Source organism: Amblyomma maculatum, chromosome 5 (genome assembly GCF_055883805.1).
Source record: "Amblyomma maculatum isolate TAMU_Amacu chromosome 5, ASM5588380v1, whole genome shotgun sequence".
Lineage (NCBI taxonomy): Eukaryota > Metazoa > Arthropoda > Arachnida > Ixodida > Ixodidae > Amblyomma > Amblyomma maculatum.
In genome coordinates, this window is record NC_139348.1 from 110,456,834 (window position 1) to 110,481,159 (window position 24,326).

General features: G+C 45.2%; 1 protein-coding gene across 1 annotated transcript; it reads right to left on the reverse strand.

Annotated features, from left to right (window-relative positions):
• Nucleotides 1-992: 992 nt before the first annotated feature.
• On the reverse strand, nt 993-21,645 carry LOC146189242 (BTB/POZ domain-containing protein 6-like). The gene is made up of 4 exons (XM_084603232.1): nt 21,566-21,645; nt 12,294-12,370; nt 4,293-4,513; nt 993-1,623 (listed from the first exon to the last, which is right to left on the reverse strand). The coding sequence occupies exons 1-4, from the start codon at nt 21,567-21,569 to the stop codon at nt 1,035-1,037; spliced, it is 891 nt and encodes a 296-aa protein (XP_084459358.1). The 5' UTR covers nt 21,570-21,645; the 3' UTR covers nt 993-1,034.
• Between the last annotated feature and the right edge of the window lie 2,681 nt (nt 21,646-24,326).

Sequence of the window (24,326 nt, forward strand, 5' to 3'; positions counted from 1 at the left end):
TATACAACACATTGTGGGATTTATGCTTAGGCGTCTAGAACCCACTTAAAGCGACAGCTGTGATTGCTTGGTATGGTGTTTTGCCTGAGCCCTGCCGCTAAGACTGCATTCTGTTAGAATAGATGGCATGCGTCTGCACTCCGAATGGTTGTCTGAGTGATGTTCCCTGAGGTTGCATGAAGCCGCATCGATGAATGCAGCCTATTTCTTTGTCGTTGCCAGTTAATGTTCATCTTACATTTCTGGTACGTATGAATATCTTCTGCATTTGAAATATGTAACACGACCGACCTAAAGCAATGCACCAGGTAAGGAAAACGAATTAGTGCCCTATTTTCTTAATGGTAAGCGTAAGTATCTTAATTCGGACTTTTCCTCGCTTCTCTTTGGAAGACAGCCTTAGTTTCAGTCCGAAATCTATCGGCTCCAAGTTGCGTGTTCCTCCTAATGGCAGCAACGGTTTCGATAAGCAATCCTAGTGGTACTGATAGCATTTTAATCATGTTAAAAATGCCACTAACGCTACACCTTTGCGACTTCGTTTGACTCAGCACCCCATTTCTCAATAAGAAATAATTTTCACCATTGGGAAAATTTTTATAATGTCAATACTGGTCAAGAAAAAACACCGCATGTGTCTGGTAGTTTTTATTTCTTCTGGGAAATCTGCGAACAAATACACGGATATACAAACAACAAGTGCATAATGACCTCATGCTTTTGTTGAGGTCGCCAAAAATATACAGTGCAAAACTTCAATAATAGAAGCTAATTATGAAGCTAACTATAGCTGCGAACAAGTAAACGAAAAAAAAATTGACAACGACCTGAAGTCAAACAATACAGTAGAAAACTTAAGTAAAATCAGCCAACTAGTATCAAGTTTCGAATGCGAAGCAAAAATAGGTAAACGGCTTGCCAAAAAGAAATCGCTAATGTTTGAAAAATCTAAATAGGCTTAAAAGTGGCAGGGTATAGAGCAGTGCAGCACTATTGAAGCTGAGTATTTCGGACGCACATTAAGGGAACCGTTACTAACGCGGCTGGCAGATCTTGCAAAACCCGTCGGGCAAAGGCATCGAGCCATTTTTCGCAATGTTGCTGAAGAGCGCACGCGCCTCCTGGTCGCTCAGGATGCCCCACTTCTTGGGTCCAGCTTCAAACTCCCCTGCCGTAATCGCCAGGAAGCGCAGTTTGGGAAAAAACGGCTGCATTACATTCCGAACGTCCGCATCTTCACCGTTCGCTCCTCTCCGAAGGAACTCCTCCTGGGACCACGCGAACACTGCCCGAAGAACGGAAATCTCGGGCACTCCTACGGCTGCGTCGACGACGCGATGAACCGTCTCTTCCAAGCACGATTTCAGACTTTTCGAGGACAGCACGGATAAGCTGTTCTTGCGAAGGAGATCCATCGCTTTGGAAAGAATCACATCTTTGTCATCTTCGCCCATTATGAGAAAGTAATCGATGAGTGGGCACACGTCCTCCACCTTCATTTTGAGCGTTGCGTAATCGGCACACTTTTCTGCGAGCTTCGGCACCAGGTACTTGGTGGCCGCGCTGCGAATGTAGACAGCCTGGAGCGCGCTTTCCGCTTGCAAGTGGCCGCTGTAGAAGTACCTGCAGTGAAACAAAATTTCCGAAGACTAAGGACGCATGGATTATGAGCAATCAACAAGCATGCGGCTATTTAATATGATTCTAATTTTCATGCCGGTTAGAAAACTATTAGCATTCTAGCATTTACATCCTGCAATTGGTTTCAAGGTTTCGTATACTAAACAACAAATATTGTCAGAACAACTGTGAAGCCGGTTTGAGAAATATGTAAACGCAGAAATAAAAACGTGATTTCATACCATCTGCTAAACAGCTTATTTGAAACTTGAAGAGGACAGGTATATTCCAGCTATAAGACTTTTGATTAAACAATATTTTAATGTGCATAACTGTACTTGTCATTAACTGCTCCCTCTCTAGAGAACTGCTTATTGTAAGCTATTACCGTCTAGCAGGATATGAGAGCTTACAGCACAATCAGAGAAGGGTATTGCAAGGTAAGGGCTTTTGAATCATGCGTTAACTCATAGGCATATCGAATGGTGCATCACGCAATGAGAATAAATTTATCCCAAATCACGCTGGGCCCAAAATATGTTTGAATAATCTTACTTATAATCCTCATCCTGATTATCCAGATAGAACGAGAGGAAGAAGATGGCTTACACGGTATGAAGGAGCACTGAACAAGGGTAGAGGGAAGAAGCCTAGTTCAGTGCGTCTTTATCCTGATTAAGACAGTGGAAAGTTAGAGAAATGGAACGAATTTCTCCAGGTTAAAGTAAGAAAAATAATTTGTTGGTTGGTTTCGAGGTTTAACGTCCCAAAGCGACTCGGGCTATGAGAGATGCCGTAGTGGAGGGCTCAGAAAATTTCGACCACCTGGAGTTGTTTAACGTGCTCTGATATCTCAAAGCACACGGGAGCGAAGATTTTCGCCTCGAAGAGCACCAATATAATTTGTGAATACCAGTCTAATCTTTCTCTTTGTCTCATTATCTCGTAGTATGCAACATCTAGGCGTAATTTTCATTTCAAAACTTATTCTTTGTCCTTAATTATCGTACTAATTACGAAGAAAAAAGCAAGCAATCTCACATGAATCAGCAATATTGTGTTCGACAAAAACAAATGTTTCAATTATTCACACCACAGAAGTTCCCGTTGGCACTTTTCCCACCATGTTGCCTGAATATGTCCACCTCCTAAAGAGTAACTTCGAATACTTTTTAAGAACCGCGTATTGTGGTAAAAAATTTACTGTAGGTTATCCTCTCCGCCTTGACGCAATCTACCAAATTTGGGCGCAGTGAAATAAATCTTTCGCGCCCAACTCGATTTCAAACCCTGTATTTCTCGTGGCCTCCGTTCAGACGATTTATGCGGCAAACACTGTGTCAGTCAAAAGCGTTATACTCGCGTTACTGCGCACTTACCGCGTGATCATGAAATTTTAGGGCATGTGTTAGGCTATCTCAGGAATTTTATACACTCCATCACGATTCCCATACTTTATTTCCACCACCTAACGCTCCTGTGTGTGTGTTTTTCCAACAATGCATCAGGCGTCACCGTTTCGTCCCCAGAAACAACGTCTCTGGCCATGAAACCAGTTTGTTTTTATCTGCTGTTGATAATTTTATTTTCATTTTAAGAGTGGTTCTACTTGCAAATTTAAAAAAAACTTTTTTTTTCGAAGTCAAGGCAACCAGAAAAGTAATGCTGCCAATAACTCAAAATGATGAAAATAAACAACCACCGGAGTTGCCTTTGAAGAGCATTCCTTGTTTGCCTATAGAAAACGATCTCTCGTTACGTCAACGTCGTGCATGTCTCTCAATCCCTTGTATATAGTCCTGTTTTGTACAGGTGACTAATATAATCAGGAACTCAGCCTCTAACCTAAAATGTGTGCGTCTGGGGGAAATTACTGTAAACTAGTTCATCTTTTTTCGCCAGAAGTTACGCGTAGATGTTTTCACGTAGGCCTCAGCCGTCACAATATATATTTCTACTGAGAGAGACAGCGTCCTGCGCCATTTTACGCAGAAACTGTTGGGGTGTGAAGGCACCAGAAGGGTACAAACGGGTTGAAATATATCCCAGGAAGACAATCCGAAATTCGTCAGGCCCATTCTGTGACAGCTTCCGTCACATGTCGCCCAACGTCGTCAGCACCCGCTTGAGTAATTGGGGTTTTCTTTGCATCAGCACCTTAAATCCACAAACGCACCGAGTAGCGTCGGCTATATTATGTGACATGCTATTAATATATATTTCAGAACAAAAGTCTTTGGTAGACTAAGCCTAAAACGCACGTCTTCACACCGTCACAAAGCCCATACCTAAACGCAAGAAACAACTACAAAGGTGAATGAACCAAGATCTCGGAACATACGCAGTAACGCATATATTGGTCATTTTAACATTTACAAATGTAGTTTACCACTGCCACAATTTCGCTTTTTATTGCGCCAGTAATCTCGTGCTGATGAAACACCCGATGCAAGAAGTATTCCTTTGTCTTTTTTCGTGCACTTAACAGGCACAATTACAGACAAGGGTGTGGACCACTTAATATAAATTTTCACCACCGCATGCAGCAGCGAGGAAATTTGAGGCATAATCATGAGATGTGTGCGTGGGCCGGAATAAGACGAATAGTTTACTGCTGAAAACAACTGCGCAGAGGCGATTGAGAAAAGAATGAATACGCTGTACAAACTAACCGGATGAGACCGAGAACTCCCTCCGGGTGTAAGTCGGTGATGAGCACGCGTTGCTCCTTGGCGAAGTCTCCGTAAAACATGGCCCTGAACACTTCGTTGTGCAGTGCTAAGATCAACCGGTGGACCTTGATTGACATCCGGGTGTCAGGAAATCGGTCGCTTTCAACGACAATCTCCACGTCGGCAAGGTCCCCTGTTTGCAGAAATCTTGTCAAGGAGTACTGAAAGTGAAGGTCTTATGTAAGGAGTCGATCACAAGTTATCTACGGGCATGACAGAACTACCCCGTTCTCCCGTTAAGCATGCTCAAACCTACACTGTACCTAATCACTTTGCGACTCAGCTTATGCAGACAAACCAGCTCTTGAGAATTCGAATCGTTTTATTCTGTCCGAGATACAAAGGCTCGGACCGAGAACAAAAAAAAAAAAAAAAAAAAAAACACCCTGCGCTTTTAAAACTTTCGTATTGCTGTAAAACCTCCCGCTTTTGGCTTATATAAACAATGGGAACTAAATCCTTAATCACAATATCGTTCATTATTGGAGATGAGGTTTGTAATGGCAGCTTCAATTGCAAGTGATTTTTTTTTCCCGTCATTTATGATTCTTACAGCTTGCGGTTTGGGAACCGCCTTGTCTCTTAGATTGCGCCTGCTGCTGATAATCAAGATTTTAAGCTGTACACCTGCGACAAATACTGATGTTATTTTTTTCTTTTTGAGTTGCGCTCTTCAGCACCAACACCTTGTCATGGGTGGCACAGCGTCTGAGACGGTAGCGTAGAGGATAAATCGCAACAACAGGAATTGAGAGGAAATAAACTGAAGCTTTATACACGAATGTATGTACAGTCTGTGTCAAAAGTGTAAAGCCCAGTGGATCTGCTTCTGGGCCATGGCGTGTGGCCTGTAATGCATTTCCAATGTTCCCAATTTCTTGGTGGTAAGAAGGTTTTTTGTCCTACCCTCTCCAATGGAAAGAAACTCCCCTAGTTCTAAATTAGCGCCACTACATGGCTGAGAAGCAGATCCCCTGGGCTTTGCACTTTTGACGCAGACTGTGCATATTTACAACTTGTGAAACAACGAGCATGACAACATGGACCTGGCTAAACACTTCGGCATGACCGAAGAGGCGAGTATTTAAATCTAGCTCAGGTCGTTTCTAGTTCGCAGGGACTCTCGCGTCTGTTAGATGATATCCCACATATACATTATTCCATATACGCCAGCGACATCACCATATGGACCAATTCTGTCTCCGATGGAGAGATTACAGAGTCATTACAACGAGCTATCGACACGGTGCAGTCTTACGTGCAGGAAAACGGCCTGACGTGTTCACCGGCTAAATCAGAACTATTAGTTATAAGGAACAAACAAGCTGCACAGGCAGATCCAGATTCTCGAGAACTCCACCTTGGGGGATTCCCCTAAATATTTGGTCAATGCTGCAGGGGTATTAGAGAAGTCGACCTGTGCAAGATTATTCAAGCCTTCATGATAACACAATCATGTACGCCTGCCCGCACTATCTTCTGCGTCGTAGGGACGAAGATGTACTTCATAGCTTAATTAGAACAGCATACAAAGCGGCCCTTGGTTCGCCGGTATACGCCAACTCATAATGGCTACTGCAGTTCGGAATTTTTTACAAGCTACATTAACTAATTGAAGCTCATAAGACAGCTAAGTGAGCCGCTTGTCACGCGGCGTTGAAGGGACCCGTAATTCTCGACCAGCTACATATACACCCCACTGAGGAGGTGTGCGACACATCATACTTAACGGCTGACATTACTAGTAGACTAGTTGTTAAGCCAATAGCCACTAACATGCTACCAGGCAGACATGATACCCGCATGAAGACAAAGGCACAGACCCTTGAAAAACAGTACGAGGACGATCCACAAGCAGTGTACGTGGATGCAGCTCAGCGCATCAAAAACGGAGTATACGTGGCATGTATGGCCACTCCAAAGTCAGCCTTCATTAACGCCATAATATTTCATGCTAGCTCCATATGCGAGGCAGAGGAAGTAGCTATCGCACTGGCCATCGCGGATCCCCGCACCAAAACTATTCTAAGCGACTCAAAAATAGCCGTTCAAAATTTCGCCAAAAATTCTGTAAGCGCACTCGCGGCGCGAATTCTGCGCAACCGATCTCTCAATCACAACATCGTTCTCGTCTGAGTTGAGCAACTCCGGAAACGAAGGGGTCGACCCTCTAGCCAGAGGCTTAACCAACCGGGAGACGGTAGATCTATCGGGAACGGACGCACCCGTCGAGGCGCCGCGCACATACGCGGAGATAAACTTTTATCGCAAGCTAAGATGCACGTACTCCACTCTCTCACCCCGATCTGGACCGGGCGCAAGCCACGTCACTCAGACGCCTACAAACAAAAGCCATTTGCAGCCCCTACCGATTATCTTTAATTACGAACGGAGAATACAACCTTGCATGCCGGCACTGTGGTGACGGACGCAGGCCACTCTATAGGAATGCGCCAGCAATCCCCCTCCAAAGACACTCTTGCCAGCTCCCTAAGCGGAGGAATGGGACAAGCTGTTGGCCAGCCCAAGAAAAACTACGCAACTGGCCCTCGTCACGCGAGCTCAAGAGGTCGCCCCCGACTGGAGGCCACCCTGGACGCGCCCCAGCCCAAAATAATTCCTTTCATTTTGTGACAATAAATGTTGTTACCACCTACACCGTCGTGCCTGTCGCGTGGCGCTCCTTGGCACGCGTTTCAAAGGAATAATTCAATTCTATCATTCCGGACAATCAATCTATCGTAAGCCATGCGAGGGCCTCACAAAGGTGGAGAACGCATTCTCCTTCGTATTTACACCAAAACTTCACTGTGTCCGGCAGTATTAAAATAATGTACCCTGCTTGCACGGGGAAATGCCACCAACGTGAGGAAACGTCCTCGGACATTTTCCACATGGTGTGGCCATGTAAAAAAAAATTGTTGTCGTTTAACTCTGCATGTTTTACCCTAGTTGAATTGCGATAGTAACGGCGGAAGCTTCTTTTGCCTGCTACATTATTCCCCTATCCGGCCCTATAAGTGTAAGGTGCTACATTGTTGGGGACACTTAAGCTCATCCTTTAAGAGTATGACGCGAGAGCGTAAGCTACCAGCCCAGATATAAATGAGAAGGGTTGAATGGTGCTGAACCGGATGTGGAGCGAAAGCATTAGCTGCCGGTGACCGAGCGTTCTTCTTCTTTGCGACTCTTTAAGGCCAAACGTTGCCCTTCCCTGGACGATGCGACGGGCCTGGTGCAGTATTGCTACCGCAATCATCATAATCATCATCATCATCATCATCATCATCATCATCATCATCATCATCATCATCATCATCATCATCATCATTATCATCATCATCATCATCATCATCATCATCAGTCTGACTATACCCACTGCAGGGCGAAGGCCTCTCCCATATTTCTCCAATTAACCCGGGTCTGTGCTAGCTGCATCCACTCGACCCCCGCGAACGTCTTAACCTCAGCCGCCCACCTAGATTTCTGTTACCCTATGCGGTTATCTCCTCTTCACACTACATATGTCCTGCCCATGCCCATTTCTTGTTCGTGATTTCCACTAGAATGTCAGTAACGTGAGTTATTTTCCTGACCCACTCTGCATGCTTCCTATCTCTTAATGTTATCCCTACCATTTTTCGTCCCATAGCCCTCTGGGTTGTCCTCAACTTAAGTAGAACTCTCTTGGTTATTCTCCACGTTTCAGCCCCATAGGTGAGTGCAGGTAAGATGCAACTGTTGTATACTTTCCTCTTGAGCGGTACCGGTAAGCTGCTAGTGATAATCTGCGAGTGCTTGCCAAAAGCGCTCCATCCCAATCTTATTCTTCTTGTTATTTCCTTTTCATGGTCCGGATCTGCGGTTACTACCTGTTATAAGTAGACATATTCGCCTATTACTTCCACTGCTTCGCTACCTAACGTAAACTGCTGTTCCTTCCCGAGGCTGCTGAACATTACCTTAGTCTTCTGCATATTGATTTTCAAGCCTACCTTTCTACGTTTTCTCCGCTCCCATTCCAAGTCTCTGAATACTTCCTCTAAGCAAGCTGTGAAAAGTACAGGGGAGATCGTGTCTCCTTGCCTAATACCTTTGTTTATGGGAATATTGTTACTTTCTCTATGCAGAACTATGATTGCTGTGCAGCAACAATATATATATCTTCCAGCACTTTCACGTACGGCTCGTCTACCCCCTGATTTCGCAATGCCTGCATCACCACCGATGTTTCAACTGAGTCAAATGCTTTTTCGTAATCAATAAACGCTATCTATAAGGGCTGGTTATATTCCGAGCATTTTTCTATCACCTGATTGATGGTATGGATATGGTCGATAGTAGAGTTTCCGAAACCGTGCTTGATTCTTTGCATGTTTGCAGTCTAGGGTTCTCCTGATTCTATTAGCGATTAACTTAGTAAATACCTTATACGTAACAGACAGTAAGCTGACTGGTCTGTAATTTTTAAGGTCCTTAGCGTCCCCTTTCTTATGAATGAGGATAACGTTTGCGTTCTTCCATGGTTCCGGTACCGTCGATGACACCAGGCACTGCGTATACAGGGTGGCCAGTTTTTCTAGCACGATATCCCCCCTGTCCTTCAAACAGTCTACAGTTATCTGATCTTCTCGAGCTGCTTTCCCCCTTTTCACAGTTTCTATTTCATTCTTAACCTCGTCCTTCGTGACTGGTAGAATGTCTGACTGTTTTTCCCTACCGCCAATCTCAATACGGTCCTGACTACTTTGGCTACAGTAGAGATCTGTATAACACTCCTCGGCTACTTTGACTATCTTGTCCATATTCGTGATGACGTTGCCCGCCTTGTCCCTTAGCGCATACATCAGATTTATGCCTATGCCTAATTTCTTCTTCTCCGCTTTAAGGCTTCCCCCGTTCATTACAGCATGCTCAATGTTCTCCATGTTTTACCGCAATAATACCGCCAATTTACACCCCTTACCCAACCCTTCCCAGGAGGACTGGGAGGCGGCCCTGTTCGGCTGCTCTAAGCTGACGGCGCAGCAAACTTTGCTCGAGCGGGCTCGGGCCACGGCCGAAGCGAATGGACTCCCGTAGGAGGGAGCCCATATAGTAATTGTAAGGGGCAACCCCTTAAGGACCGCTGCCGTACCCTTCGTGTATAAAAAAAAAATAAATTTTATTCAGATAGCAATAATGCGCCAGGTTCCGGCGCGTCGTCCGGGAACGGCCGCGTTTGACCTTGAGCAGCCGCGAAGAAGAAGCTGCTGTGTCTTTCCTATGTTATGAACCAATCTAAATGTCAGCGCGAAACTATTTTTAAACGTCGCCCCTTGTGCGACGGAGTACACTGGTGATCAAAACATTAAACTCGACGCCCCAATTACGTGCGAAGAGGTTTATGCAGTGGTTAGATAATTCATAATAAACACGGCACCGGTCGAGGACCAAATCAGCAACGCGATTATCAGGAACCTTGGAACCAGACACCTAAGTAAACTCACAAATTTGATCAATAAGCACTGGGAACCAGGCAGAGTTCCGGGCGCATGAAAACATGCGGAGATAATCACGATATCCAAGGCGGGCAAGACACCTAGATTAGACAACCTAAGGCCCATATCACTAACGTTGTGCTTAGGAAAGCTCTTCGAAAGAGTTGTTCACCCGAGGCTGTATAGTTTCTTAGAGGACAATGACTACCTACCCAACACCACGTTTTGTTTTAGGACGAAGCTAACAGCGCAGGATGTCCTCTTGCAGTTAAAAGAAGACCGTTTAGACCAAACCTTGAGCTACAGCGAGAGTATAGTCCTGGCCATTGACTTAACGGGCGCTTTCGACAACATCTGTCTCAAGGCTATCCTCGAGGGGTTTTCTGTAACTAATTGGGGGGGCAAGTAACATTTAAATACGTAAGAGAGTTCCTCACGGACAGAACTGCTACTATAGGTATCGGCAATATCCGGTCTCAACGGAAAAACACACCAAACAAGGGAAGACACAAAGGTCAATCACATTTTGGAAGGACGCAGGAGAGCAGGCAACACAACAAAACGGAAAAAGCACACAAAAACACAAGTACAATGCTGCACTGACAACTATATTGATCTGAAACCGCAATAAGGAACTCGGGAGAGCAACGTTGTATTGTTGGATCACGCTGGATCCCCTCCACTCTAAGCACAATCGTCGAATACATGTGTACACGGATGGCTCAGTTATGTCAGCCAGCTCCGCGGGGTCAGTCGTAGTACCGGCAAGGTCTGTCTTGATAAAGCTAAAGACTACACATCTCACCTCTTCGACTGGCGCGGACTAGCTGCTTTACGGGCTGCAGTCGAATACATCAGCCAGGAACACCCCACAAGAATGGTCAGTTTTCACTGACTCCAAAGCAGCGCTTCAAGGCATGCAAGCGGCACTACAACACGGTTCAAATGAACAACCAATTGCAAAGATCCGCACGCTGCACCACGCCGCAATATCGAAAAGCCACGACAACATCTACCAGTGGTTGCCAGGACGTTGCGACATTGCAGGAAATAACCAGGCGGACAACGCTGCTCGTTCTGCCCACAACGACGGACTTCCAGTCCAAATTCCGTTAACGAGAGCCGACGCAGCGAGCGGGCTGTTTGGCTGTGGAGTTGACACATTCAGCGTGGAACAGCGGAGAGTTCTCCAACCGTTGCCTCAAGGAATTGGACTCCGGACTGCGCCTGCGTGTTCCCCACCACAGAACACGTCGTGAAGCAACGTTACTGTGCCGCCCATGGCTTGGCGTTGCTTTCGCAAACAAATACGCCTTCCAGATCGGGATGGCGGACAGCCCTGCTTGTGAACGATGTGGAGTTGATGAAACGATTGAGCACCTCCTTTGTGATAGTCCTGTTTTTGGAACTGAAAGGCATACGCTGCGCACTACATTGGATCGTCCGGACGCTCACCCCTTAACGGTAGGGAAGATCTTGGAACCATGGCCACAAAAGTCATCTGCGCTCAAAGCCTACAAGATACTTCTTCGCTTGTTAAGAGAGACTAGCCTGATTGACACAACTATGACTTTCTCACCTCCTGACCTCTTCTACCCTCCCCCTTTAATCCCCCATTCCCCTTCCCCAGTGCAGGGTAGACAACCGGAATTCATTTTTCCCGGTAAACATCCCTGCCTTCCGCCCTCCTTTTCTCCTCTTCTTCCTCCTCCTCCTCCTCCTCTTCCTTGCACTATGGAGCAGCTTCAGAGTTATTTTCAGCCCCTATCAAGCACGCGAATCTGAAAAACATGCAGCATATCATAGTACTTTTAGCGGTGATTTTTGCATTGCTTCAATAACGGCGGTTTAGTAGTTTAGTATATAGCGGTCCAAACTATGATTTACGTTTACTCCCTGCGGCTTGCTCGAAAGCCAGCGCTGTAAATGTATAGGTAAGAATTCCAAGCAGGAGAAGGGCGCTGTGAACAAGCTAATGTCCGCCTGCGTCCATTGATCACTACGTTTTTACCATACAAATCTTTGTGATGAACGCAGAGCGTTCAAATGCTAGACGAGGCCATTAATCAAATTTTAATCATAATGTCACCGGTAACTGTTGGGGAAAACTATTTTTCAAAGCATGTGTCCTGGTGATGAGGTAATTATGTTTTATTTAATATCCTCTTCTAGCTTATGAAAGCTGTGTTCTGTGAGCTGAACTCCCGAAGAAAAAACAATGTATTGGCCGTTTGATCGCTCACAGAATTAAGCAAGGTTTGTCACTGCGGCCCTAACACAAATACAGGCACAAAGAGCACAGATGTGCATCAAAACAAATAAAGTTGTTGTTACAGCAAAGTCGAATTTCTCATATCGTTCAACGTGAAGGTAGAAGGAGGGAGGGGGGGGGGAGGGGCAAACAGCCATGACACGCATTCAGCAAAAACAAAAATTTGGCAGATGCGCTGAAGAAGCTTACCTCCTGTAGCTTGTCAGTCTGGGTGGAAGAAACTCGCCTACGGCTGCACCTGCTGTTCGTGTAGTAGCCGTAGCAGGCTTCACATGCAAAATGACAGAAACAAACAGGGCTGGTAAAATGCGAGATGTCTGTCACAATGTCAGCGGGTGCACGTTTTAGAGTTTGAATTTCCGCTCCCACGCTCCAAACTTTCAAACAAACTACTTACCGTGTAAATAGATGTACAGTCGTCAACAAAATTGGTATACAACACTCAGCCAGTGACAGAGCTCGAGAAAATTGCATCGAAGTGCCATCTAGCGACAGTGTAAGGGACAGCGACCGTGACACATGCATGTGGATAAAATAGGGCAGAGCCGCTATTGTCTCGATCTTAGATAGCTGTTTCAAGATGAAGTTGGCATGCAGTTTTCTCGACCTCTGCCACCGGCTGAGTGTTGTATACCACTTTTGCTCACGACTGTACTTTAACTGAGACAATCTAAAGTAATATTTCAAACAAACTACATACCGTGTAAATAAATGTATTTTAAATGAGACAATATCGAGCAACAGGACGTGTCTTCAATTGAAATTGTAAAGTACTTTGAATGGCTCCATCAATGTTTTGTATTTGCTTCGAGGGCACTTCAGTGTAGGATCTATAATGTGCGTTAAGGCACGCCTTAGCGACTATAAGTTGCCTACATGCTTGATTAAAAGTGTTCTTGTTCCCAGCATTCATCTCTATTCTCTGTTAGAGAATTTCTCATCCTAGATGACGCGGTCGGGGTAGGGCTGAAATGATGTGCAAGTCTAGAGTTCCTCTCAGCGGACCAACCCTGCGTGGTCAAAAGGTTTCACTTGGCTAAACTGTGAACAATTCAAGCAGATGATATCCTTTGTTGGGGTTCTAGGGGTCGACATTTGAGTATGGTCATTTCGCATGCACAACTAAGCATCCTAGGAACACTGATATCCCAATGAGCGCACATAAGCATGAAGAAGGCTCCTAAATATGTCGTGTGAAGAACCTACTAAGCTACCGCTGTTACTCCGTGTTACCGAGATCTTTTAAATAAATTAACTTAAAGTTATACATGCTTGACGATTGCCAGTTCGCTTACTCAGGGTCATTAGCAATACCATAATTTTACCAGATTTGTTTTTTGCACTGCGGCATCAAGGGAAACCACAAGCCGGACCAGGTTGCCCGTTCTGCTCACAGCGACGCCGTTCCAGTTAAAATCCTCATATCGAGGGTTGACGCAGCATGTGCGTTTCGCTCTTTCGCCCTGGAGATAACAATTTCAACGCGGAACACGGGGGAGGTTTGCAACCACCGCCTCAGGGCACTGGATCCTGAACTGCACCTCCGCCTTCCCCATCAGATTGCTCGTCGAGAAGCAACGTTGCGTGCTGTGCAATTTATGGCTCGATGTTGCGTTCACCAACAAGAATGCTTTCAAGATTGGAATGGCCGACAGACCTGCCTGTAAACATTGTGGCTGTGAAGAGAGAATTGAATACCCCTTATGGTGAACGCACTGCATTTGTGATTGAAAGACATAAGCTGCGTTGTGCGCTGGACCACCTCGATAGTCGCCTTTTAACGGCGGATAAGATCCTTGGTCCGTGGCCACGGCAGTCAACCGCCTTTAAAGCATGCAGGGCACTGTTTAGTTTTCTAACAGCCACCAGCTTGTGTAAGAAACTCTGACTGTGCTCCAAGCCCCTTTTCTCTTCCCCTGTTTGATCCCCTTATCTCTTTTCCCCACTGTAGGGTAGCCAACTGAAGGTTTCCTGGTAAACATCCCCTCCTTCCATCCTCATCCCTACTATCTATCGACTACCTTTACGTTTTCGTCGCTAAAGCAGTATGCCAGTTTCAAGAAACAAAAATTACAACCTCTCACATCAATATCTCTTTACTGACACGATGATGTTTACAAACCTGATTTGGCGAGAAGATAAAAAAACCTTACGATGCTCCCGCGCTTCTTTCTGCTCCTTGGTGAGCGTGAAAAGTCTAGTCATGTATCATGGACATCATTGTGCACTGGAAGTAACCTAACATAAAAAAAAAAAAACGTTGCGGCTGCCTTCTGGCAAAATGTTCATAGCATGTTTTGTTGATCGATTCACTGGTCACTGACCATGGTCAATTTTAAAACAAATGACGTTTCGGGAGCGCTACGGCTCCCTTGTTCACAATGAACAACCGGCCGGACGTCCCGCGCTTTTTGTAGCAGTTAGTACTGTTCTTAGAGATTTCGCGTAGATAGGATGCAGTGTGCCATCATTCTTGTTTATTGTGTTAGATGTTGTCTGGATGATTAGTGACTCGAGATTTCGGCGGGCTGATACGTTCTTTTCCGTTGTCATTATTTCTGCTTCATCCCAGTTAATTTCATGGCCAGTCTCTTGCGCATGCTCTGCGATTGCGTTCGTTGTCACTTTTCCTTTACGTACATCGTACTGATGATCTTTCAGGCGTCGCGTGAAGTCTTTTGTTTCGCCTACGTAAACTGCTGAACAGTCTGCGCAGGAAATTTTGTAAACCACGCCGGGAAACTTCGCACGTGGGAGCTGATTTTTCACGAAGTTTCCCGGCGTGGTTTACAAAATTTCCTGCGCAGACTGTTCAGCAGTTTACGTAGGCGAAACGAAAGACTTCACGCGACGCCTGAAAGATCATCAGTACGATGTACGTAAAGGAAAAGTGACAACGAACGCAATCGCAGAGCATGCGCAAGAGACTGGCCATGAAATTAACTGGGAGGAAGCAGAAATAATGACAACGGAAAAGAACGTATCAGCCCGCCGAAATCTCGAGTCACTAATCATCCAGACAACATCTAACACAATAAACAAGAATGATGGCACACTGCATCCTATCTACGCGAAATCTCTAAGAACAGTACTAACTGCTACAAAAAGCCCGGGACGTCCGGCTGGTTGTTCATTGTGAACAAGGGAGCCGTAGCGCTCCCGAAACGTCATTTGTTTTAAAATTGACCATGTTCAGTGACCAGTGAATCGATCAACAAACCATGATTAATGACCAGACGGTATGCCGTCGAACCCTCGACTACATCATAGCATGTTGCATCGATCTTGCCTTCTCCAAACATCGTCGCCGCTTGCGTCGTAGGGTGCCACGGACAAGTTAACAATTTCATTGTTCGACTTACTGCTCTCTTTCATAGCCGCATGAAACGGGGCTATGGTGTGGTTGGTACGGTCTGGGTGATCAGGTGCATACATGCTCTGGTTCAAGAGAAACTCCTTTCGCTCTACGCTGTCTCCTCTGCCGGCTCAAGCTGAATTATATATAGAACAGCCAGCTATGTGCGCGTTTATTTGTGATCACAAGAGAAACCGTCCCTGATGCTACTGTTTTCGGCAGCTGCACAAGTATAAAAAGTGCACATACGTAGCAACGAAAGATGAGAACGGCAAACTAGAGCTCACTTAAAACGTATGATATATATTTCAATGACAACAGCCATTCACTATCACGAGGAAAGTTTCAGTAGTAGACGGCATTTGGCGACGATTTATAATTACTAAGCAGCCGGGACAACAGCATTTCAAGCATTATGCACCGAGTGTTTCTGAGCTGGCAGTGCACTTCTATCGTGCCATGTCCCCACTGTGCCAACAGGTAAAAGCTCTGACTCGAGAGCTGCAAGCACATAAGTTAAAGGCGATTGGCAGTTGAGCACGACTTATCAGCTAAACGGAGCATAAAAAGCAAAATCCAGCGCAGGATCAACTTGCAAGTTGAGGGACAAGCGTGCATTGAACGCAATCCCCAGCGGCCCACGCACGGCCCGTGCAAGGTACCTATCAGAATAACTGTGCTTCAGAATGGTTATTTACGCTACCTACCCCTGTTGCGGTTGCGTGTATTCACGTGCTTAAGCTTAGTTGCACGTAAAACTTTCGAAGAGCTCCACGAATTCGCGCCACACCCGTCTGGCTATATCGACTGGCAGCGCGCACATCGTGACAACCGTGAAAGCGTTTCCAGCGCTATTTTTGTAATTCGTACACACTGATTAAAGCAGTGGATCCATACTAACTGCATGCATTCGAAAGGAGACGCCGGGAATTTGTACTGCAGACGCCTAGAGGGCACGTTTTAGCGCCGTTTGTGTGGCATCCCTTGGGCAGCTCAAGTCTCCCATAGGGCGATATTATAGAGTACGAACATCTTGCTCACTGGCTCGTATTTGTGCAATGCTCCTATCTAAATTTCTACATCCTGTCTGACCCGCCGCGGTGGTTCAGCGGTCAGGGCAGTCGATTGCTCAATCGAGGAACGTGGTATCGAACTCGACACCTGCGGCTGCTTTTCGATGGAGGCGAAAAAAAAAAAAAAGGCGCCCGTTGGCTGTGTGATGTCATTGCACGTTAAAAAAATCACATTGTTGTAGAATTTTGCAGAGTCCTCCACTACTCCGTCTCTCGTAGCCTGAACTGCCTGAACCAAAGATCGTCTCGCCACACTTCGTTGTTGGCGCTGTGTAACGGCCCTGCAGGGAAGGCATCTAAAAAGCCGAAAATAAAAACCTGTGCGGGTGTTTTCTTTGCAACTAGAGGGGCAGTTTCTCGTTTCAGAGCATAGTATAGCCTGTTCTGTAATTATTCGATCAAAAGCTGATGAAGATCCTGACGTCACCCTTCATCACACACCCTCCAGCTTCAATGGAGGAATTGTCACAGATACACTAAGAGGACCGCTTGGAGCGCGACAAGCCGGGCAACCATGCGCACCGTCCTACGGCCGAAACATTTGACGTTAGCACATCGTCACTGATGCTTCGGCGTTGTAGCTCATTATACACCGAACTGATGCCTGGTAAGAATTAATTACCAACGTTGCGCCGTGAGTCAGTAATTAGTTCCACCATTGGAAAACCCAGCCTCCTGCAGCAGAAGTTCATTATGTGGCCTTTTTTTTTTTAACAAGCATTTTTAGGCCACGGCCCCTTTTCTCCAGTTTTCATCCCAGAAGAGCTGAGCACCAAACCGTGGGAAATCTTCTACCCATTGGAAACGGGTGGGTACCCGGCATCTTGATATCTGCATCCTTCAAAAAGGTCTTGTCCGCATTGAGAAATGGTGCGGTTCTTAGCTTATGTCACTATATTGCACTGAAACTTATTTCCATTGCCGGCGTAACCACCACGGTAATACTTCAACAACCGCCTCTAATCGTATAGTATTAATTGACACCTACAAATACCTTGGTATCCGCTTAAAATTTAACCTGGTCCTATTGTTTTATTAACAAAGCAAATCAGGTTCTATGGTATTTACGGCGTATCCTTACATTAGCCTCCTGATCCAAAAACTGTTTGCTTACCTAACTTTTATCCATCCAAAATTTGATGGTTCCTTGTGCTGCGTATGACCCCTTCTATGCTACTCTTATCACTATGCTCGAAACTGTCCAGGACCGTGCTGCAAGATTCATTTGTTCTGACTTCTTACCACACTTTCTTCAATAGAATCTAAGCTCCATCTTCCCATACTAGTCCATCATCGACAAATTGCCTGTCTTTCCCTATATCACATATATTATCATAGCTTCGACCACGATGTTACTCCGATTACACGCGCTCATAGAATATCGCGCAACTTCCCATAAAATGCAGTCTACCCTGAGCAATCTCGCACTGTAACATATCAACAGTCATCACAACCGCCAACGACTGAAATGACCTTCCATCTGAAGTTGCCATCATCAAACCACTTAATTTCGTCATGTAAGATCATCTGTATCCGCCTTAATATCGTTTTGTAAGCCCACTACTCATGTAATGTCCTTCGCCGACCTTTGAGGAATAAAGGAATAATGAAGTAAATAAATACGCAAAAACACTCAATTACCCGAAACGTTAAAGTAATCAATTCATTGCAACATTAAAGAAATACGTAATTAATTGAAGTATTGATTTGCGTGCAACGATATATGGACCAGATTAACGTGCCTACACAATAGACGCTAGCCCTCAACGTCTCCGCCTATGCTGCGGCTCTTGTTGTTCGAATAATAATTCGGCACAGTCTTTAGTCACGTTCATCAAAGAAAGTATGGGGAACACATACGCTCCAACTTTAGGGATATGAAGCGATAGCGTAGGCTACCATGCAGCCCATAAAGGCGCTACCAAGCCGTACGAACATGTCTGCGTAGCCACGCGGTAACGTGAATGCAAGGGTTTTGGAGGGCTGATTTTGATATCACCGTCCCTTGTGAAAGGAGCGCCACGAGTTGGCAGCTCCTGTCAAACGTAATGTATGGCAACCTTATCCTGTTAGTGCTCAGTCATGTCAGCTGCCAGCTACCGCCTGTAATTGCCATGTTCATTATTTTTGGCTCCCAACGCCAACGCCGGTGAACGGCCGCCGGATTTCCGGCGAACAGGGCCTCAAAGCTGCCGCGTTAAAACCAGTCCACTGCTGTGTAGCAGATTTAATGTAATATGGAGCGCTGGAAGAATTGGCGCAACATTACCACATAAAAAGTAACATAAAAAGTAAATACAATCGATGTGATATAAAGGGAAAAGTATGAGGTAGCATTACTATTTTCTTCAGGTACAAGAAGCTCCTGCCAGTCACAGGTTTAACCATAACGTGATCCAGTCCTTCAATCGCTGTACTGTTACACACCGCTGAACACTTCGATCGATCCCCCGATGCAATCCAGCAATCAGGATGAGATGCCGTGCCGCCCCTTTATTCCTCTCTCCCGAAACCCCGTCGCCATCCACATTTCCCATAACGAGACTTCAGACGGAGAGACAGACGGACGGACTGACGGACGGATTAATGGATGGATATTTTAATGGCGATGCAATAAATAGTTGCTGTAATGAATGCCTCGAAGTGCTTTAAATATTCTATCGATCATTTGTTTTTATCTCTGCGTGTAAAAAAGCAGTACATAAGTTCTGGCTGACAGGGACAGCGAGAGAGAGGCCCAAATGAAAACATGACAAGGGCTAAGCACAGAAATACGGAAAATGCCTCTGTCCTCTAGAAGCCTTAGTTGCAGTGACGGATATGACGAAGTTAACGAACCGAGAAGCCTGGAAAAAAACAGAGACCAGATCAAAGCGAAACAACTATAATGGGCACCAAAAAGGGCGATAATGTGAAACCATGACGCGGGAGACAGTTGACAAGAGCACGATAGTTCATGCGCAGGCTGTCTTGAACAGAGATTTACTAAAACTACAGGTACTACACAGCCTGGCGTAGGCCCTACACCATGTACGTTCCGGTTTTACCGGAAAAACACTGATAAACATCCACCAGCAAAGAACACAAATTTCTAAACTCGTTAAAACTGAAGAACACTGGTTTTCTAAAGCTCGTACAAGCCTTGCACCCATTCGGCAAGAAAAACTTCGCATATCTGTCCCGTCAAAATACAGACACGGGCCAGTAGGCACTCAACAAAGCAGTCCAGGCGAAAGGGGAGTTCGGTGGCTACGCTTGAGATTCTGCAGCCCTGGCCGCCGAAATCCACTCGAAGCCATCTCTGTTGCTGTAGCAATCCACCATTTGCGGAAATTAAAATCAGCTACTTAAGGCTTACTTTCCAACGAAAAGTACTCTGTTCCAGACGATACTCTAGCATTTTTTTTTTTTAGCGGAAGTAGCAGCAGAAGACCTGTCGAATGAATTACGTCGAAATGCTCAAATCTAGTCTATTAGTGAGGGACGAGTGCTACAGGAAGGAGCTCTAGTCCCGAGTTCCACAGTTACCTTCAGTACATAGTGAGCGCTGTTGTCGACCCTCTATTCGTTTGTTTTCATGGATGTGTACAATCCTCTTTGGACATCTTGAGATTTCCTTTATCAAACGTTAATGCTGAGCGAGCATTCTCAAAATTGCTTACGAGCAACACAAAGGAGCCCACTGAATTAACTGTTGAGTCTGAGTAACTACGCTTGTAACTATTGCAATCATTAGACGGCGAGTTGAAAGGTAACGTTTGCTCCAGAGTCAATAAATTTGTTTTCCTGCTTCTATAATCTTGCGTGCTTTGACACTTTTTTTTTTTTCATTATCGCTGCATTGGATATATTACACCACAAAATTAGCCGAAAGGAACCGTAAATGCCGAAAAGCACGCGCAGAACATTCGAAAAATACCACTCGAAAGTACATGGCATGGAATACTCCTTTGAAAAACGACGCGAAAGCCCGCCAAAACCTGAAATCTTGTAATGATTTGGAAGGAAAGCCTATCGGAGGAAAAAACCCAAAGCCTTCGAAGTCTCATCATGACCATTGGCACTGGGAGACATTAATGCGCCCGTAATGAGACTGAACCCAGTGAGCACTAACAGAAATGCGAAGAATGCGCCGGCTGGCCTAATACCCGTGCCACACGGGCACAAAAATGACATTAGGCACATAATGCCTTAAACTGCTTGATGTCATTACTTTCGTGGCCGGTGCTACACGCCGAAATCTAATGCCATTTAAATTTTTACTGATGATGATCTAAAGTTATAAATATTTTGCAATTAATATAACACTTTTGTATTTGTTGTAATTGATTTAAGTGTTAGAAAAATATAAAAACAAAGGTATTTTTTCAGCAAATGGTGATCATGTTTAGCAAACCGAGGACTATTACTAGTGGTACAAGCCAGTGAGAGCCGTATGTATGGCCAAATACCGACTATAAACAAAATGGCGACTGTGCTGTTGCGGTTGCAGCCGACTCGTACGAGTTTTTAAAACTATGTACTACTCGTACTAGTTTTTTTAAACAATGTTACACTCATACGAGTTTATTTAAAGTATGTATTACGAATGTGTCAGTTTTACTTAATATATAAATTTTTATATGCAAAATGTACGCTAAGTGGCATAAGCGCTGGGCACGAGAGTATTCATTCTGTCGTCGAACGCAGGTCGAATTATTTGTGGCGAACTCATTACGTTGTGAATGGCATTAAGAGGAATGCCATTAGTTTTCGCGTGTGTGGCGCCATGCGAATGGCATTAACACTTAAGGCATTAGGTGCTTAACGTCATTTTTTGTGCCCATGTGGCAGCTGTATAAGACTACCTGGGTAGTAATAAGGTACATAATCGATACCAATGCATCTACACGCAATTGGCAGTACTGCGCACACTGTGTTTTTTTAGGAAATCCCAATGCGACAAGCTCGCTAGCACAACAGAGACCGAGAATGGTCACGGAGTGCAGCTAAGGAAAAACAATTGTTCTAAGGAATAACACCGAATAACTCACCCATTTTATAGAGCCGAAACTGTAGAGCAGCACGATCGAACAGGGAAGCTCGTACACCTCGATAAAGCACTGCACAAGATGCCCACAGCACTGCACAAGATGCCCTCGTTGCTCAGTGTCAAGCGACTGCGAATGCTGTCGAAGTAGTCACTGCAGAAAGGCGCACTGCCCAATAGCCTTTTTCTGCGCGCGAGCAAGCAGCAAAGGGAGCGGGGAAGAGGCAACGAGTAGGCTCCGGTATGCCTAGGCGCTGGAGGGTTTCTCTCTTTCGTAAAACTCTGCCCTTTCCCAGCTCCGCGCTGTCTCACTCGCGGACACCTGAGACGACGAGACCACAATGGTCGAATGGCGATGATCCTGCAGCGCAGCAAGAGTCGGCCACACGTGCTTTTTTCGACTGGTCGCTCTACAGCAGCTTAGGCGAGCTCTGAATTTCGAGAAGGCGCCATCAAGCCGCATATGCGACGCGCGCTGGGAGCGATCACGCAACCGTAACAAAACAAAATGCCAAGGCTTGACACAGGAGTGGTGGCAACATTTAATACATTTTGTTTATTGAGTACCGTTCAGTCTTTATAAATAAAATTATAGTTCGCTCACTCCATATTAGTGCTCGTTGGATGATAGCTCTTTGATCGACTCAGTAACATGTATTTCGATTTCGGACAGCATCTCCATTAAAACCAGGTCGCCAGCATACCACAAAAACATTGATATTTCACCGTGCAAATTGCAGTACTCTCACTAGTTGTCATGTTTACTGCATTTGCAGCCACATAACAGAGCAGCCAACATGTGTATTCTACACTGCAGGCGCTAAGATGCCACAGATGGTACAGAACGCCCCTAGTGAGAATAAATAAGCATTTTCCATAGTTGCAAAATCCTCTAATGAAGTCGCCAAAGCTAAAGCGATAACCTGGGAATCAACGCAGAGCAAATAAACGTTCCGACACAGCTACATAGTCATGAACTTCGTTGGTGTGGGACCACGCCACCGCGCTTCTCACCGTGACAACCGTGGGTGTGGTGTAAGCACAAAGCTATACATTTTAGCACCACCCATGTCACCCATACCGTTCCAGCCACTCTCAGAAAACGTCGGAGCATCTGGGAGTGCTCTGAAGTAGGTTAGAGCGCTCGGAAAAAGCGAACCGAATGTTGAGAGAGTTCGATTTCAATTTTCGACCAGCCGAATGTGTGGCTCATTCTCGGAGCTTTCCAGAAAAATCGAAAGCAATCAGACCAAGACGGCATTAGTGTGACTGTTACCCATGACGCGGCCACCAGGGTCAGCACCGGTGCTAGGAGCTTTTCTCGTTTATTGCTTCCGCTTCTATAGGCGGTCTTAGAGGCGAATAATGTCTACGCGTATATGATGTTGGCTTGCTAGAAATGGTTTTTTAAGGCGAAAACCTTTAATGACTCATGCTGTTGTGCACAAAGTGTGTCCCACTTTTGCGGCGTTATGATTGGCCGACGCGGGATGCATCCCTGCCATCTGCAATGCCTCACTTGAGCGCGCGCCAAAGAACGCCATCCGACAGGAGCGATGGTGTACTGTCCAAACTCGAACTTGCCGTAGAAAGTGTGATAGATACTGCGCCTTTCCTTTCCTGTAAATTAGTTATAATTATATGTATCACTGCAACGAATGCTTACAAGAGGCTAACGATGGGAGGCAAATTATAGGATAGCAACGATACGCTTTCAGAGACCTTCTAATGTTAAGGCGAAAGCCTTTAATGGCTCATGTTGTCGTGGACAAAGTGTGTCCCGCTTTAGCGGCGGCTGTCGCGTGGTGTTCCTTGGCGCGCGTTCAAGTGTGGGATTGTAGATAAAAGGAACGCTGGACAAGGTGAGACTTCTCAGTCTTTCGCATTTCACGACTTTAGTCGCTAAAATCCCTCGTAATTCTTTTTCTTGTTGGTGAAATATTTATTTACATGCTATAAATATATGCTAAATCCCAACCTTTCAAACAAAGGATTCACCTAGGAGAAAGAAAATTTCTGTTAAAAAAGAAACATTTGTTCCGAGGGAGAAAAGACTCATTTCTGAAATCCGTTCCTAGGAAATGGCATGCTGCTCGAAGACTGCGGTGTGATTTTTTTTTTTTTTTGCTGGTGAACAGCTTCCTTTATTCAGAATTGCAAGGCGAAAAGGGCGTTTGTAGCACATCGTCAGGTCTGTCACATATAGATGACATAATTCAAGTGCCGGCTTGCGTCATGAAAAGCCTTTAGTGCAACAAAGCATCCCTTTCGCTTCACCTTTCGTGGTTCTACGCCTCAAAACTTTAAAGAGCGCCTGTACCGTTTCCTTGGGATTAAGATTAACATGTAATAACAATAATATCCAGGCACATAGTCGTAAGTTGTGATTCTTTGGTGGTATTTTCCGAGGTCATTGTCACACAGAATACGCGGAAACAGAAATCGCATTTTTTTTCCTGGAACATTGAAACGGTACTACTTCTGAGGGAATATGATTAATCTGCTATATGAGTAATCTAATCACAATAATAATATCCAATCATGGACTTCCAATATATTTTTCTATTGTGCCATTGTCACGCTGAATCAGCAAAAGGGGTCACTTATGAACATTAGGAATGCAGCTTTTCGCTCAACACCAAAAGTGGCGGCCTTAATGCGACACACATGTATGACTACCAATTTGAAAACGTTAGATTCGAGGAATTCTTTTCTTGCTTCTCTTTTCTTTTTCACGATACCACACATAATACCAAGCACAACAG

Excerpts from the sequence above, each read along its gene's own strand:
- LOC146189242 (XM_084603232.1), bottom strand. Across the intron at positions 4,514-12,293 it reads AGACTGACAAGCTACAGGAG|TACTCCTTGACAAGATTTCT; the intron begins GTAAGCTTCTTC and ends CTTCACTTTCAG. Across the intron at positions 1,624-4,292 it reads GGAGTTCTCGGTCTCATCCG|GTACTTCTACAGCGGCCACT; the intron begins GTTAGTTTGTAC and ends GTTTCACTGCAG.